The sequence below is a fragment of the Oncorhynchus masou genome, chromosome 6 (assembly GCF_036934945.1).
Source record: "Oncorhynchus masou masou isolate Uvic2021 chromosome 6, UVic_Omas_1.1, whole genome shotgun sequence".
In the NCBI taxonomy this organism is placed as follows: domain Eukaryota; kingdom Metazoa; phylum Chordata; class Actinopteri; order Salmoniformes; family Salmonidae; genus Oncorhynchus; species Oncorhynchus masou.
In genome coordinates, this window is record NC_088217.1 from 21371601 (window position 1) to 21388183 (window position 16583).

Below are 16583 nucleotides of genomic sequence, written 5' to 3' on the forward strand. Positions count from 1 at the left end.
AAATAATAATGAGTGTTATTTATGATTTGTAGATCAGTCAGTCAGTAGTTGCTTTGATGTGCTCGAACATGGCCATTGTCACAGTGTCGCTTCAACCCCTCTACTTACCAAAGGATTAGTGTCTATACATTTTTTCTTTCTTTAACTTTAATTTAAGTAGGCAAGTCAGCTATATGGGAGTAGCCTATTAGCATTCAGAGAGTGGAACAAATATGTAACACATAGAACGAGTTTTCTTGCTGTTTTAATTTCCCTCCTATTTTACCCTTATGCATAAGATTCTAGGTAGGATTGTTATATCAATGTGGTTCCTGAGATGACTACGCATTGTGATATGAGTAATTTGCACCGAAAATGTGTATCTGGAACGCACCCAGAATCTACGCATTCTACGTTTCTCGACTGTTTACTAGCCATCGGACTACGATTTGGAAACATTGCCTAAAACGCCAATACGGTGGTATTTTATTCACAAAATGACAAAATTGAAGCTGCTAAATGTGTTTTTAAGTGAGAGATTAGCTGCAGCTGCTAAAGAAATATTTATAGAGGTGGAAAATATTTTAATCGAATACCAGGAAGAAATCACTCGTTCAAAGGCAGAGAATGACCGTCTTCGCGGGCTACTGGACGTCGCTTTCCAGTTAACGCCAGGTTAGGCAGCAGACCGATAGCCTAGAAATGTGACAATGTTTCATCATTATTTTATTTTAAATCTAATCGTTTAAATGTAAATGTAATTTTAACACCCTCTCCATGGTGGTACTGTACGTGCGAATGTCAGAACAGTGCACTGTTATCCACCATATCATTTTTGACTACATCTTCCTTTTCTTCTCTTCGCTAGCACAACAGCCCATTCAGCTTATAGCCTCTGATGAGGAGGTTTCCCCTAAGCATCAGCAGCACTGTGAACAAGAGTGGAGCCCCAGTCTGGGCCAGGAGGACCCAGAGCCAACACAGTTTAAAGAGGAACAGGAGCTCAGGACCAGTCAGTTGGAAGATCAGTTTCAAGGGCTGGAATCGGATACAGAATCCATATTCACTCCTTCCTGTGTGAAAAGTGACTATAATCAGGATTCGCCTCAGCCCTTAAATCTTTACCAAATTCAAACTGTGGAGGTTGGAGAGGGAAACTCTCCGGCTCTCCCCGCCAACAAAACTGAAGCAATCAAACCAGAACCCGAAGGACAGGGCTTTGAAATATCCGATCCAAGCAATCCACAATCCTTCTATGCCATGAATCTAGACAATGCTGAAGCTCAGAGTGAAAATGGTATATATTTCAATGAGATAGACAGTGATGGACTTCCCTCTGAGTTTGAGGTACCACAGCCAAATCAACCAAGGAGTGCCAGGAGAGGGCAAAAAATATGCACAGCGAAGACTGTGAAAAAGAACCCTGATGAGAAGCCGTACCAGTGCAACGTCTGTGGGAAAAGTTTTCATCATATGTCCAAACTTAGAACACATTTAAGGGTACACACAGGAGAGAGGCCATTCAGCTGTCCAGAGTGTGGGAAATGTTTCAGTCAGTCTGGCGAAGTCAACAGACACCTTAAAACACACAATCGGCACAAGGCCTATTTATCCGGCCTATGAGGGAGATGCACCCTCTCTCGTGTCGAACTATGAATAAAAAATAATAAAGATTGCTGTTTTTTGTTTGAAAACAAGTGTTCTTGCTATTTATTTATAGGGGTGGGAGATATTATGCCTACCATTACACTCAGTTCAGCAGGACAGCATTTGTTTGTTTGTCCTGTGGCAGTTGAAATAGCATTAGCCAAAATTGACCACAATTGTTATACAGTCTTGTTTACCAATGTACACATGAAATCCATTCAGAAACATATTTGGACTGACTCACTCTTGGCACTCATTGGACCCTAAATGTAGGCCTAATCTCTGTTCATGTTGTGGTATGAATAGTGTTGCTTAAAACAGAAAACGTGACTATTGTACATGAATGTCTTTATTGCATATTTTGTGGTGTTTGAACATGTCTGTTTTCCATTGGGGTGTTTCATAGCCATTAGTATTGCTTGACTTGGACTTGCTACGTCAATCTGAAGGCCCTTCAGATCTTGGACCCTGGAGATCACAGGATAGCCAACTGTATTTTAAAACATCAGGGAGATTATCACAGAGACCCTATAAAATCTATATAAAATCTATGGATTCTAAAGGAATGCTAATCTTATCAAACTGTTTATCGCTCAATCACACAGACCATGTGTTATGTTGTTCTTGCATTGGTTTACACATGGACATGAACTGTATTTACATTACTTTAGCAAATTCAGGTGGTAGCCTCGACCGGGACTCGAACCCGATTCAAGCCAACACATTAACCGTTAAGCCAAGTGGGCCAAACCTCTTGAATAGGGTTGATAGGTGTTGGGTTAAGGTCACTGCACTAACCCCTTCCTTCGGGAGAGCATGTCCTCACACTTCTATGTACCGAGTCCCTCACGTGGATACGCCTCTCCGATGGCCCCACAGGCTTCCATCCTACATCTGACACCAATGTAGCAAATTTGGGGGTATCCCTGACCAGGACTTGGTCCAGCCCGGGTCCAGTGACTAAAACCAACACCTTAAACATTAAAGGGATACTTCAAGTTTTTGGCAATGATGCCCTTTATCTACTTCCCCAGATGAACTCGTGGATACCATTTTCATGTCTCAGTAGCTAGGTTTCCATCCAATTTGCAACAGATTTTCATGCGAATATAAAAAAAAAAAAATCTGCATAAAAACAATCTGCATATTTTCCCAGCAGAGATGTGTTTCCATCAAATTGACTCGTTGCAGATAAAAGGCTGTGCATGATGACGAAGTGCCCATCAAAAAACCTATTGCGGTTAAATAAAAAAAATGCAAGTTCAAATTGCTTTCCACCGCATTTTCACTGAATGTTTTCTCACAAAAAAATTTATATAGAGAGTGTGCCCCCTCTGGTATTGGAACGTGCACTCTAGCCCAGAGTATTCCAAATTCAGTCTTGGCCCACCCTGATTGCAGGTATTGTTTTTTGCTCTAGCACTACAAAGCTGATTCAAGTAACAAACTCACCATCAAGCTTTGATTATTTGAATCAGCTGTGTAGTGCTAGAGCAAAAAAATATTGTAAAAAATGCACCAAGTTTGGGAAACCCTGGGTTAGTGTGCACATATAGCCTACATCCCTTATACTCAACTCTGGCCATTGAAGCCAGCTCCACTGCATTTTTTCATTGTTCCCCTCTAGTCAAGGACTGATTTATACCTGTGACACCAGGTGTGTGCAATTAATTATCAGGTAGAACAGAAAACCAGCAGGCTCTGGACCTCATAGGGTAAGAGTTGAGTACCCCTGGACTACATGATGAGATTATTATGGACAAAGGAGTGAGATTATTTTTATTTGTCAAATGGCAGCCAAGCATCAATGATTATGTCATGAGAATAATCCCCACGATATTTATTGGAAAGGAGCATCAAAGTTTATCACGTTGCACTTTCAACACCCTGTGAAGTTCATCATAATTTATTTAATCTGTGGTTTAATAAACTGCATGTTTTCCCAACGTAGTAGTGGGAGATGACATCGCCTTCAATATGATGGTTACTATATAAATATTTGCACATAAGTGTTGACACAAACATATGTCGCATAATACATATTACACACACAAAAAGATCTAGAATATTTTTTTGTTGTCAACATTTGGAAAGTTTACCAAAAAATGTGTTTCCATCTGGCCTGTCATGACATGTTTTATCCGACATATACTTTACTCGGATAAAACGTTTGGATGGAAACCTTGTCTGTGTCCAGTATGAAGGAAGTTGGAGGTACTTTCACGAGCCAATGCTCACTATCGTTAATGCCTAGCAAATACCAAAATACTTCCAGTCAAATGCTATTTAGCAACTTAATTCAAAGTGAACGTAGAGACATACAAATAGTATCCACGAGTTCATCCGACTCTGGGGAAGTAGATAAATGCACTCATTACCACAATCCAGAAGTATCCCTTTAAACCAAGAGGTCGCTAGGTATTGGGTTGTGGCTACATTATAAACAATACAACAAATTTTCAAAAGGAACAAGAATGGGCAGATCAGAGCCCAAATGACTGCAACTGGTTCTGATTTCAAATAAATATGCCCTTTCTCTTGAAGAACAAGTTGCCCGTTCAGTAGGTGGCGACGCTACATCAATAGGTGTATTCTGCCATAAAAGAAGAAGAACAAGTTGCTTGTCACGTGTGCTTATGCAGTTCAGAAAGTTTGACAGCAGTTTTACAACGTCAGCTAACCTATCTGTGTGTTTAGCTGTTTTCGATCAGTCGAATGTAATCAAGGTTCACCCCGCTACAATATTTGTACGTTTGGGAGAATATAGGATTTTTCCGGTATAGCGAACTGCTGAAAATCGAACATGGAAGTTGTTCAGGTAAATCGGTTGACACGAGTTTTCGTTATATTCGCTAACTTAACAGTTAACGTTAACTCGTGAAGGGGACCAACATTCGTGACATTTTAGTGTCGGGTGGCTACCAATTAAAAAAATAATGAAAAATACATCTCGCTTGACCACGGTCATGATTTTTTTCTTCTTCCAATTTAAGAAACTTCTGTCGAGATTCAATCTTGACCTGGGACCTTTGAAAGAACCTCTGGGATTTATTCGAATTCTGGAATGGGTAAGATACCCTCTTAATCCTTTTAGAGGACTTCGCCAAAATGTAATGTGTTGCAACCCATTGCTTTGTCTATTGTCTCGCAATTGTCACACACACTAAACTTGCTAGCTACGATAATTAACTAGCTAGTTTGTCATGCTCTTGGTTAATGTTGCGCGCTAGCTACTTGTTTTTTTGTAGTTTAATTTCGGAGTAATGTTAGAAGTGTATTGATGCAGATAGTTATCTAGTACACTAACGTCAGTTAGCCCAACCTCCAAGGCAAATGGTAGCTAGATTTCCTCGGCAACACCCTATTCAGCGATTGTCTATGTAGTTACGACTCATAGATACAACAATTGGATCAGTGACTGACAAGTCACTCTTTAAGCTGATCATACAAGTGTTTGTTTTTTTCTCATTTCTTTCCCATTTTTTTCCATTTTATGTATTTTACATTTATTTAACAAGGTAGGCCAGTTGAGAACCAGTTCTCATTTACAACTGCGACCTGGCCAAGATAAAACAAAACAAAGCAGTGCGACAAAAACAACACAGTTGCACATAAACAAACGTACAGTCAATAGCACAATAGAAAAATCAATGTACAGTGTGTGCAAATGTAGAAAAGTAGAGGTAAGGCAATGAATAGGCCATAAAAGCAAAATAATTACAATTGAGCATTAACACTGGGGTGATAGATGTGCGGTTGATGTGCAAGTAAAGATACTGGGGTGCAAAAGAGCAAGAAGATAAATAACAATATGGGGATGAGGTAGTTGGGTGTGCTATTTACAGATTGACTGTGTACAGTGATCGGTAAACTGCTCTGACAGCTGATGCTTAAAGATAGAGAGGGAGATATAAGACTCCAGTTTCAGTGATTTTTGCAGTTTGATCCAGTCTTTGGCAGCAAAGAACTGGAAGGAAAGGTGTCCAAAGGAGGTGTTGGCTTTGGGGGTGACCAGTGAAATATACCTACTGGAGCGTATGCTATGGGTGGGTGTTACTATGGTGACCAGTGAGCTGAGATAAGGTGGGGCTTTACCTAGAAAATACTTATAGATGACCTGGAGCCAGTGGGTTTGGCGACGAATATGTAGCGAGGGCCAGCCAACTAGAGCATACAGGTCGCAGTGGTGGGTAGTATATGGGGCTTTGGTGACAAACAAATGACACTGTAATGGACTACATCCAATTTGCTGAGTAGTATTGGAGGCTATTTTGTAAATTACCTTGCCGAAGTCAAGGATCGGTAGGCAGGTCAGTTTTACGAGGGTATGTTTGGCAGCATGTGTGAAGGAGGCTCACGATACACGATACACTTTTCTCCCCTGTGTTTTTATTTCACCTTTTTTTTTTAACCAGGTAGGCAAGTTGAGAACAAGTTCTCATTTACAATTGCGACCTGGCCAAGATAAAGCAAAGCAGTTCGACACATACAACAACAGAGTTACACATGGAGTAAAACAAACATAAGTCTATATACAATGTGAGATGGGAGGTAAAGGCAAATAAAGGCCATGGTGGCAAAGTAAATACAATATAGCAAGTAAAACATTGGAATGGTTCATTTGCAGTGGAATAATGTGCAAAGTAGAGAGTAGTAGTAATTAATAATAAATACAGTCAGGAAAGAGGTAGTTGTTTGGGCTAAATTATAGATGGGCTATGTACAGGTGCAGTAATCTGTGAGCTGCTCTGACAGCTGGTGCTTAAAGCTAGTGAGGGAGAAGTGTTTCCAGTTTCAGATTTCCATGGCTCGCATACCCCTAAAATACTAGTGGACTAAACTCTACGGTTTAGGAAGTTTTTGATGAACTCCACTAGAGGTCGACCGATTTAATCGGAATGGCTGATTTTTAACAATCGGAAATCGGTATTTTTGGATGCCGATTTTTAAAGATTTTTTTTTAACACCTTTTCATTTAATCTTTAACTAGGAAAGTCAGTTAAGAACACAGTGTTTCCTTGTGAAGAATATCACAACTTTATGTAAACGATTAATCGAGGTCTCTTGTTTCGATGTTTTGGGGGAGGAGCTCATTAGAATAATGGCCTGTGTGAAATATCACAGCACAGTTGTAATATATGGTAAACAGAAACTGGATGGTTTTCAGAGATGGATGGGAGGGGTTTAGTGGAGCTGAAGGATGGAACTAAAAAGAATAAGGTGAAATGTATAGTTGAAGTCAAAGTTTACATACACCTTAGCCAAATACATTTAAACTTAGTTTTTCACAATTCCTGACATTTTAATCCTAGTAAAAATTCCCAGTTTTATGTCAGTTAGAATCACCACTTTATTTTAAGGATGTGAAATGTCAGGATAATAGTAGAAAAATACATTTATTTCAGCTTGTATTTCTTTCATCACATTCCCAGTGGGTCACAAGTTTACATACACTAAATTAGTATTTGGTAGCATTGCCTTTAAATTGTTTAACTTGGGTCAAAAATATTGGGTAGCCTTTCACAAGCGTCCCACAATAAGTTGGGTGAATTTTGGACCATTCCTCCAAACAGAGCTGACTTAACTGAGTCAGGTTTGTAGGTCTCCTTGCTCGCACGTGCTTTTTCAGTTCTGCCCACAAATTTTCTATAGGATTGAGATCGGGGCTTTGATGGTCACTCCAATACCTTGACTTTGTTGTCCTTAAGCCATTTTTCCACAACTTTGGAAGTATGCTTGGGGCATTGTCCATTTGGACAATGCCATCTATTTTGTGAAGTGCACCAATCACTCCTGCAGCAAAGCACCCCCCTCAACACGCTGCCACTCCCATGCTTCACAGTTGAGATGGTGTTCTTTTGGCTTGCAAGTCCCCCCCCCCCCCCCCTTTTCATCCAAACATAACAATGGTCAAAAAGTTCTATTTTTGTTCAGACCAGAGGACATTTCTCCAAAAAGTACGGTCTTTGTCCCCATGTGTAATTGCAAACCATAGTTTATGGTGGTTTTGGAGCAGTGGCTTCTTGCTTGCTGATCGGCCTTTCAGGTTATGTCAATATAGGAGTCATTTTACTGTAGATATAGATACTTCTGTACCGGTTTCCTCCAGCATTTGCTGTTTTTCTGGGATTGATTTGCACTTTTCTCACCAAAGTACGTTCATCTCTAGGAGACGGAACGCGTCTCCTTCCTGAGCAGTATGACGGCTGCGTGGTCCCATGGTGTGTGTTTGTACAGATGAACCCCATTTTAAATGTAGGACTAGGATGATGTTGCTGCCCCTAGATGTATACTGAACAAAAACAGAAAAACACAACAATTTCAAAGAATTACAGAGGACTGTTAACTGTGCTGCAGCAGGAACACTTGACCACTTAAAACCAGCTCTGTGTCCTACCGGTGGAACACCTCTTATTATAATAATATATGCCATTTAGCAGATACTTTTATCCAAAGGAGCTTAGTCATGCATACATTGTACGTATGGGTGATCCCGGGAGTCAAAACCCACTATCCTGGCGTGGCACTACAGAGGACGACTTTCTGTTGTGATTTACAGAACCACAACTCAGAACAGTCCTCTGATCAGCTATAATAAAGATGAGCTTAATATAGCTGTATACAGTCTTATGTAGGCTACATGTATTATGTGTTGATTTAAAATCTTAAAGGACAAATTTTGATAATCGGAGGAGTGCACAATAACTCTAGTTCGTTGGGAGAGAAGCAGTTTATGAATTCTAAAGTACCTTTCCTTCTTTGTCTCCTTTATTGACCTGAAACCAAAGCCTAGACACTAAATGTCAGCCCACCAGGAATGAGCTTTTCTTAGCTGCCCAGGAATGAGAATGATGTGAAGGCAAATAGATGAGGAGAGGAAGTAACTTAAGACCATTGAGATGCACGCTAACTCACCTCTCTCTCTGTGCAGGTGTTCACCATCTTTGCCTTTGCCACCACGGGTGGTTACTCTGGGACGACCCACATCAGTGTGAAATGTGGGGATGCGGTGCTAAAGGACATAGACGTTGGGTTCGGATACCCTTTCAGGTAAAACACCTCTCGCATAGAGCTGCATATTAACAACATGTATGCTGTCATATTGTTTCTTCTGTTTTTTAATTGCCAGTAACCCCTACCTGTGGTCTGTACAGTAAATAAGCCTATCTCTGGCACTCCCTGAAAAGCATTGCAAAACTTTTCAAGGGTTTGATGTGTAAACGGGATTCCAAAGAGCAGTTTCTTTTTACTCTAAAGCTGGTTGTAAAATGTATACAGTCACACATGGAAAAAAATAAAAGATTCTTCCCACCAAGATTATTTTTATTTGCCTTTGATGGTTGCCCCTTAAATCCATTTCAACTATACATTCAAAAACATTTATCTAATTGATAGTTTTTCTCCCCCCCACTACTCTCTAGGTTGCCTAGCTACGGCCCTTTAAAGGTGTAACGGGAAAGCCACAAATGAGATTTACCTACAGGGCGACTACTCTTCCTCGGCTGAGTTCTACGTCTGTGTCGGTGTCTTTGGCTTCCTGTACTGCACCGCCAGCCTGGTTCTATACTTGGGATACCAGCATGTGTACCTCGAGGGCCGCGGACCTACCTTTGTGAGTCTAAGATACTAGGGCTGATCCCATTTGTAGTCATCTGTTGGGTAGACAGGCTGTTGTTCGACCAAGATTTGAATTTTTTGTCAAGCTGTGGCAAATCTATATATTTTACACACACACACACACACACACACAGTGGGGAGAACAAGTATTTGATACACTGCTGATTTTGCAGGTTTTCCTACTTACAAAGCATGTAGAGGTCCGTCATTTTTATCATAGGTACATTTAAACTGTGAGAGAGTGGTATCACATGGTATGATTTTTAAGTAATTAATTTGCAATTTATTGCATGACATAAGTATTTGATCACCTACCAACCAGTAAGAATTCCGGCTCTCACAGACCTGTTAGTTTTTATTTAAGAAGCCCTCCTGTTCTCCACTCATTACCTGTATAAAAGACACCTGTCCACACACTCAATCAAACAGACTCTAACCTCTCCACAATGGCCAAGACCAGAGAGAGTGTAAAGACATCAGGGATAAAATTGTAGACCTGCACAAGACTGGGATGTGCTACAGGACAATAGGCAAGCAGCTTGGTGAGAAGGCAACAACTGTTGGCGCAATTATTAGAAAGTGGAAGAAGTTCAAGATGACGGTCAATCGTCCTCGGTCTGGGGCTCCATGCAAGATCTCACCTTGTGGGGCATCAATGATCATGAGGAAGGTGAGGGATCAGCCCAGAACTACACGACAGGACCTGGTCAATGACCTGAACAGAGCTAGGACCACAGTCTCAAAGAAAACCATTAATAACACACTATGCTGTCATGGATTAAAATCCTGCAGCGCAGGGTCCCCCTGCTCAAGCCAGTGCATGTCCAGGCCCGTCTGAAGTTTGCCAATGACCATCTGGATGATCCAGAGGAGGAATGTGAGAAGGTCATGTGGTCTGATGAGACAAAATAGAGCTTTTTGGTCTAAACTCCAAAAGAAAGTAAACTGTCTGTTTTGACATCCATTGTGAATAGTTCCTCAACGTAGCCTATTTGAAGAATCTTTCCAGCTCTCCCACTTTCAATAGCCACACAGCATGAAAGGGGGAAAATGTCATGCTCTGATCCGGTGGAAATGTCATAAAGGCCTACCTCATTACTTCTTATCCTTTGTGCAAATAGCCTACGGCTGTGTCGGTCTGTGTGGTGCTCACTGACAGCACCCAGAATATTTTAAACAATATTGCATGTTTGTTAGCTCGAGCTTCAGGCTAGACCCAAGTTAATAGTTAATACAATGTTTCAAGTTCCTTGCAGACAAGCCATGTATAGCTCCCGAGGGACGCAGCGGTCTAAGGCACTGCATCTGTGTCTGAGGCATCACTATAATTTTGATTAACCACATGACAGTGATTTTGAGATATGACACTGTTCCACAAAAATGTGCATATGAAAATCAGAACCGACAGATCAGTAGAAATGGTACGATAACTTGCCACTCCAAATGGTAAAGGTTGCTGACCGCTGTTGTAGCCTACTACCGGCAACTTCAGATGCATAATGGCAGAATCTGCAACGGCCAGCAGCAGTGGGAGAAATTCTGGTTAGTTTAAAATACTTTAACTAGGCAAGTCGTTTAAGAACAAATTCTTATTTTACAATGACTGCCTACCCTGACCTAATCCGGGCAACGCTAGGCCAATTGTGCGCCGCCCTATGGTACTCCCGATCACAGCCGGTTGTGAGACAGCCTGGGATCGAACCAGGGTCTGTAGTGACGCCTCTAGGACTGAGACTCAGTACCTTAGACCGCTGCGCCACTCGGGATCTCTGGCTCACGCTTTAGTAAATTGTCTAAATGTTTAATTGCAGCGCTTGACGCATCAGGCAAAATAGCCTACATATAGTTTATTTTATTCCAACATAGGGTGGGGTTTATGTTAGTTACCGTATAGTGTAGCATAACTGGAGAACTATTTGTATATCCTGGGCTACCAGCCTGTGTACTACCAGATCAGGGTCAACCAGTCATTGTGAGGCTGTTTGTAGGGTTTTTGAGAAGCAACCAATTGGCAGACCAATAATTGTATGTGACTGTACAGAGTAAGCATGTACAGCTGATATAGGGATTGTGATGTTAGTAACATAGTACTGCGCAGTTTGCAGAAAAGAAAAGCACATCTAAAACAACATACTTACATTTTCAGAATTAGACAACGTCTCTCAGCCAGATACCGAAGAATTGGTTCATGCATTTGCTTATTTTAGGCTAGTTCTCTAAAGCATCACAGTTGTGGAACAGCTTGCTATGTCAGGTAAGCGGGGCAGATAAGAGGTTTTTAAATCACTTTTAAAAACCCACCTTTTTAGTTGGGATTTTAATAAGTGAGTTTTATACATCCTCAGTTTGTTTTAATGTGAAGTATTTTGTGATTTTTAAATAAATGTTGATTTAACAATGTAACCATTTTGTCTCTGGCTGATGGGTTAGGTTCATGTTTTAAGCCTGGTATGGCTCTAACAGCTGAGACGACAGGTTAAGTTGTGAGCCTAATAGTTTTCAAAAAAGATTCATGATTTAAAAGCTGCGTTCTTCCATCCTCTTCAACATGGTCCTATAGTGACAACCCTCCCCTGTGTTTTTCTCAGGACCTGTTGGTGACTGCTGCTTTTGCCTTCCTGTGGCCGGTGTGTCCTCCTCTGCCTGGGGGAAGGGCCTGACTGACGTGAAGTGGGCCACCAACCCAAACCACCTGGTTGAGACCGTCAGCCCCTGTGCTCACCTGGATACTTCCCCTCCATGGGAAAACTCAATGCCTCTGTGGTGAGCAATTTGATTTTGTAAAAGGAATGTATAGCCATTTCTCAATGTGATTTACAGGTATGTACAAGTCAAGCATGAAAGACAGGGCTACGGGTGTAGTGGCACTAAGCATTTGTAATTCCTTTGTTTGTATCCTGTGTTGTCTTTGTTTCACACTTTCCTGCTTGTCCAGATTTTCGGATTTCTAAACCTCATCCTATGGACCGGTAACTGTTGGTTCATCTTTAAGGAGACTCCCTTCCACAAGGACCCCAACCCACCAGCCACCATGGAGGAGGGTGGAGTCCCCAGCTCTTAATTGCATAGAGCCCAAGCCAATCGCCAAGGTGCTTTGGACCCACACTGTTTCTTATTTAACCCTATTAAGAAGGAAACTAAAACCTCAAGCAAAATTTTGCTTTTTAATCACCCTTACCACAGAGGCCACTTCGATGATGGGCATTAAGCTCAAACTTCAGGGAAAGTATTAATGCTGTGTTTACACAGGCAGCCCAATTCACACACTTTTTTTTTTCTCACTAATTGGTATTTTGACCAATCAGATCAGCTCTGAAAAGGATCTGATGTGATTGGCCTTTTGGCCAAATAAAAATAAAATAATTGGTGTGCCTGTATAAACACAGCCTAAGTTCCCCAACTCTAACCCTCCAACACAGCTACCCTTGGATGTCGTTTTAATACTCTGCATAGAATTGGTCAGTTAATGTAAATGATTTGCTAGCTGCAGTCAACACTACCCCAATTTACAGGTGTAAATCTTGAAAACTGAGTGACCGCAACGTTTTTATTTTTTTCCTGTTTATTTTTTAAACATTCTAAAAGGTGCCTTGAGTTAACTGTACATAACATCTATTCAGTTACAGTGAACGTGGCTTGAGTTGAACACTTTGAAAGGAATTTGGGTAGCTGTGATTTTCAAAATGTCTGATTTTGGCCGCTTTGCACAGGTACTTTCAGACGCATAGGCCAAGTACAAAGTGTCCCAACGGGGCTCACAGACACACTACTGTAGCTGAACTGTGATTCATATGGGGATGTTCAGTAATGCTGTGTTGACATTACAGGTGGCCGGTGGTACCTTATTTAGGGAGGACGGGCTCTTAGTAATGGCTGGAACTGTATCGAAAACAACAAACACATGGTTTCCAGGTGTTTGATTCCCTTCACTCCTTTCCTGGCCATTTGTTATGAGCCGTCCTCGCTTCAGCAGCCTCCTGTGGTTCAAATACACTAATTGTCTGACCGTCAGTCCCCTCGTTTACCATGAATCTCATAAAGGAGATGAGGTCGACGGTAATGTTGAAATCCACCGCTCTGTTGCCTTTCAGGCCTAAATTTGGTCCTCTAAATTAAAATAAACAATTTTAGCTACTGTCATATCAGTAATTCCAATATTCCACTACTACATTTTTTGAAACATGGATGTTGCATTTCTGTCATGTTCTGAAAGCCTACTGCACTAAACTGCACTAAACTCGTCAGTTGTTAGCTACTTGACCCCACAATCGCTCCTAATGTTCAATGCGTTCCTCTTTGAAATGTATTTTTTATTTTTTTTTGTCTTAGTTTTGTTATTCAAAATTATTTTGTCACATGCTTCATAACCACCCGGTGTGGGCTAACCTTGAAATGCTTACTTGTGGATGAACATATGAACAGTGCCTTGGTTATTTATACTAACTATAGCAGTAACACCAACTAATAAGGACACATTTTTGAGGACACATTTCTAGTAACTGCTGTCAATATTTTAGTTATTCAAACTGTCAGTGCCTATATTTCACCGCAGTACTGGTTGGTGTATTGTTTACTCAATGAAGCCAAACTTTTTAAAGTCTTATGTAAAGTTGTGACATTGAAACAATTAAAACACTAAGTTCCCTCAGTATTTGACTCTTCTCAAAATGTTTGAACTAGAGCTGGGACGATAAACCAGAAAATGATCGACACCGACCACTTATTGCAGGCATTTTGCAGATAACATTCAGTACGATAAGTAGCCTATACTACAGAAATGTAAAGTTTGAAATGAAATAAGTTTGCTAATATGGGTGGACTGTTATAGCTGTCAATTGACCCATAAAAAAGCTTACTAGTAGTTTTTAAAGGGTGATTTTTAAACTTGTTGTAAAATTATAGTTCTATTTATTATTTCATCCATATCGCGATAAACTGCCTGAATTGATTTGTCTGACACCCAGCTCTAGTTTGAGCAAGAAAAGACAACTTTTGAATGATGTCATTTAAAAAAAAACTACATTAATTGGTCAATTCACAATAAGCCCTTTAATGGCTTCTGTGTGTTTAGAAAATATCTATAACTTATCTCCCTGAGTAAGTTTTATGCCTTCATGGTTGTCATTTTGTTTTTTCTGTTTTGCCACACCACTGGGCAAGCTACAGACTATCATTGAAGAATGGTAAATGGTGCTGCCATGTAACACACATGGCAACATGTAGGTGCCAAAATTAATTAATCCTTTGGTATTTCTTGTTGCTTGTTTTTTCTCGCACTCATTTAGATTTTAATTTAGCCAATGATTGCAGTTGATGGGTGTGTGGAGATGACCCACGTCTGTCACACTCCAATGGGAAGTGAATGGAACTTATTGATTTAGTATTTATTTATTTATTTAAAAAATATATTTTTTAAGTAATGTCATTTTGACATCCTGTTCCTTACGAGTGTTGGGATTTGAGGGATATGCAGACATTGCCATCCACACAGCTGGTTGTACAGCCTTGGCCGCTGTAGGGATTTACAAAGGGAAGGCTTGAGTCAGTCATGAAAGGACACTGATCTCTTTAATTATTTGTGCCATTTTTATTTGAATAGAAATAATTTAGCTATTTAGGATATAAATCAGGCTTGTAGGGCTTTATTTGATTGGATTTCTAAAATGTGACTTGTTTGTACAAAAGAAACATGTCAATACTGAGGATGTATAGACAATGCATTAAAGGACGAGAGCTGCAACAACTGCTGTACAGATGTTTGTTCACTCTGCTCGGACTGTAATGTTACCAGTTAATTAAGACTACAGTTAATGTTGTAGCCACAAGATGGTACTATTGTATTTCATATAACTATGGCTGCAAAGTAATTGTAACAATGCTTTTTGGGGGGCACACGGGTACTGTTTCCTTCATATGACTAGAAGGCACAATTTCATGCTCAGTCCCAACCATAAACCCTTTTGTATCTATATCTAAACTAAACAAACAAAAAGTTGTGTGTATAAGGTAGGTTGACCAGAAAATAAAGTTATGAACTGTATCTTTCCATTTTAGACCTCTGAGATGTTTTTAATTATTTTGTACATTTAGCCTAACATTTTCAACTACTTCACCATTCAGTGCAGATAGAGCTGCTTTCTATGGAGTGGGCAAGCTATTTACATGCATTTGACAGACAAGTGTAGGGTGTGAGATGTGACTGAAACTTTGAAGTGCTGGGTATCTCTTTTTTATTTTAACCTTAATTTAACCAGGCAAGTCAGTTAAAAACAAATTCTTATTTTCAATGACTGCCTAGGAACAGTGGGTTAACTGCCTGTTCAGGGCAGAACGACAGATTTGTACCTTGTCAGCTCGAGGGTTTGAGCTTGCAACCTTCCGGTCACTAGTCCAACGCGCTAACCACTAGGCTACCCTGCCGCCCCGTTATGACATGCATTATTTGAATTAGTCCCATAGAATTATACCTACAGAGGAGCGGCTTCTGTGATGGAACTTTGAATGTCGTCCAAATTATAATTTCAGCTTCATATTCAGCTCCAGCACCACCCCCAACAACCAAATGTTTAAAAAAAAAAAAAAAAAAAAAAGTTTGTTTTGTCAAAAAGATGACATCAACCAATTAGGCAATGTCTACTCATAATTGGTAGGATCACAATGTACACTGGAGTCATTGGAAACACTGATCTTGCTTTATTCAAAATTAAAATAAATCTGGATCAGAGCTAGCTCGCTAACAAGCATCTGCATGCATAGCAGCAGCATAATTAAAATGACATCTTACCTTTTTGTACTTAACTTCAATGTGCAACGTGATAACTATATTTTTAGCTGGGGTTGAATCTAATTTAAAACAAATCTATCCCTCATTTCTGAATCATGCTTGTAATTTCAGTAGGATAATAGTAGACTATGTTTTTGGGGGGGCAGGTAGCCTGCACACGCTGGCAAAGATTTTCAGCTGGCAGGCAGACACTGGAATAAGTTTGAGTGACAGGGAGGACTTTGCATAGGCGCTTTGTTTTTTTTTTATTGTACTGGGAAAAAAAATGTCTGGAACGTGAAAGAACGTTATCAACGTTGCTTTTAAAATAACGGCTCTGTTCAGTATAGACGTTGCATGCCTCAACCAATGGTTGCACGCCAGGTTATTGACTGTACGGTCAGGCACCAGATTGCTAAAAACGTGGTTAGCTGAGAAACTAGAAGCAATGCCTGGTCATTTTATGGCATTGAACTGTGCATGACAGACCAAAACCAGCAGACTGTGGCCCTCAAGGACTGGAGTTGTGCATGCACCCCAGGGGACCCAATCTGGGCTGGCCACACTACCTTTTGTA

General features: G+C 40.4%; 1 protein-coding gene and 1 pseudogene across 1 annotated transcript; both read left to right on the forward strand.

The window, feature by feature from the left end:
* The first annotated feature begins 283 nt into the window (after positions 1 to 283).
* On the forward strand, positions 284 to 2874 carry LOC135541024 (zinc finger protein 184-like). Its single transcript, XM_064967164.1, has 2 exons — positions 284 to 654; positions 848 to 2874. Exons 1-2 carry the CDS (start codon positions 477 to 479, stop codon positions 1600 to 1602), a joined length of 933 nt encoding a protein of 310 aa, XP_064823236.1. The 5' UTR covers positions 284 to 476; the 3' UTR covers positions 1603 to 2874.
* A 1404-nt stretch (positions 2875 to 4278) lies between these two features.
* Positions 4279 to 13709, forward strand: LOC135541567 (synaptophysin-like protein 1; annotated as a pseudogene).
* Positions 13710 to 16583: the final 2874 nt, after the last annotated feature.

Bases quoted from the DNA above. Each gene is read 5' to 3' on its own strand.
- LOC135541024 (XM_064967164.1), top strand. From the start codon at position 477: ATGACAAAATTGAAGCTGCTAAATGTGTTTTTAAGTGAGAGATTAGCT. The intron at 655-847 runs GTTAGGCAGCAG...TCTCTTCGCTAG, and splicing joins CGCTTTCCAGTTAACGCCAG to CACAACAGCCCATTCAGCTT.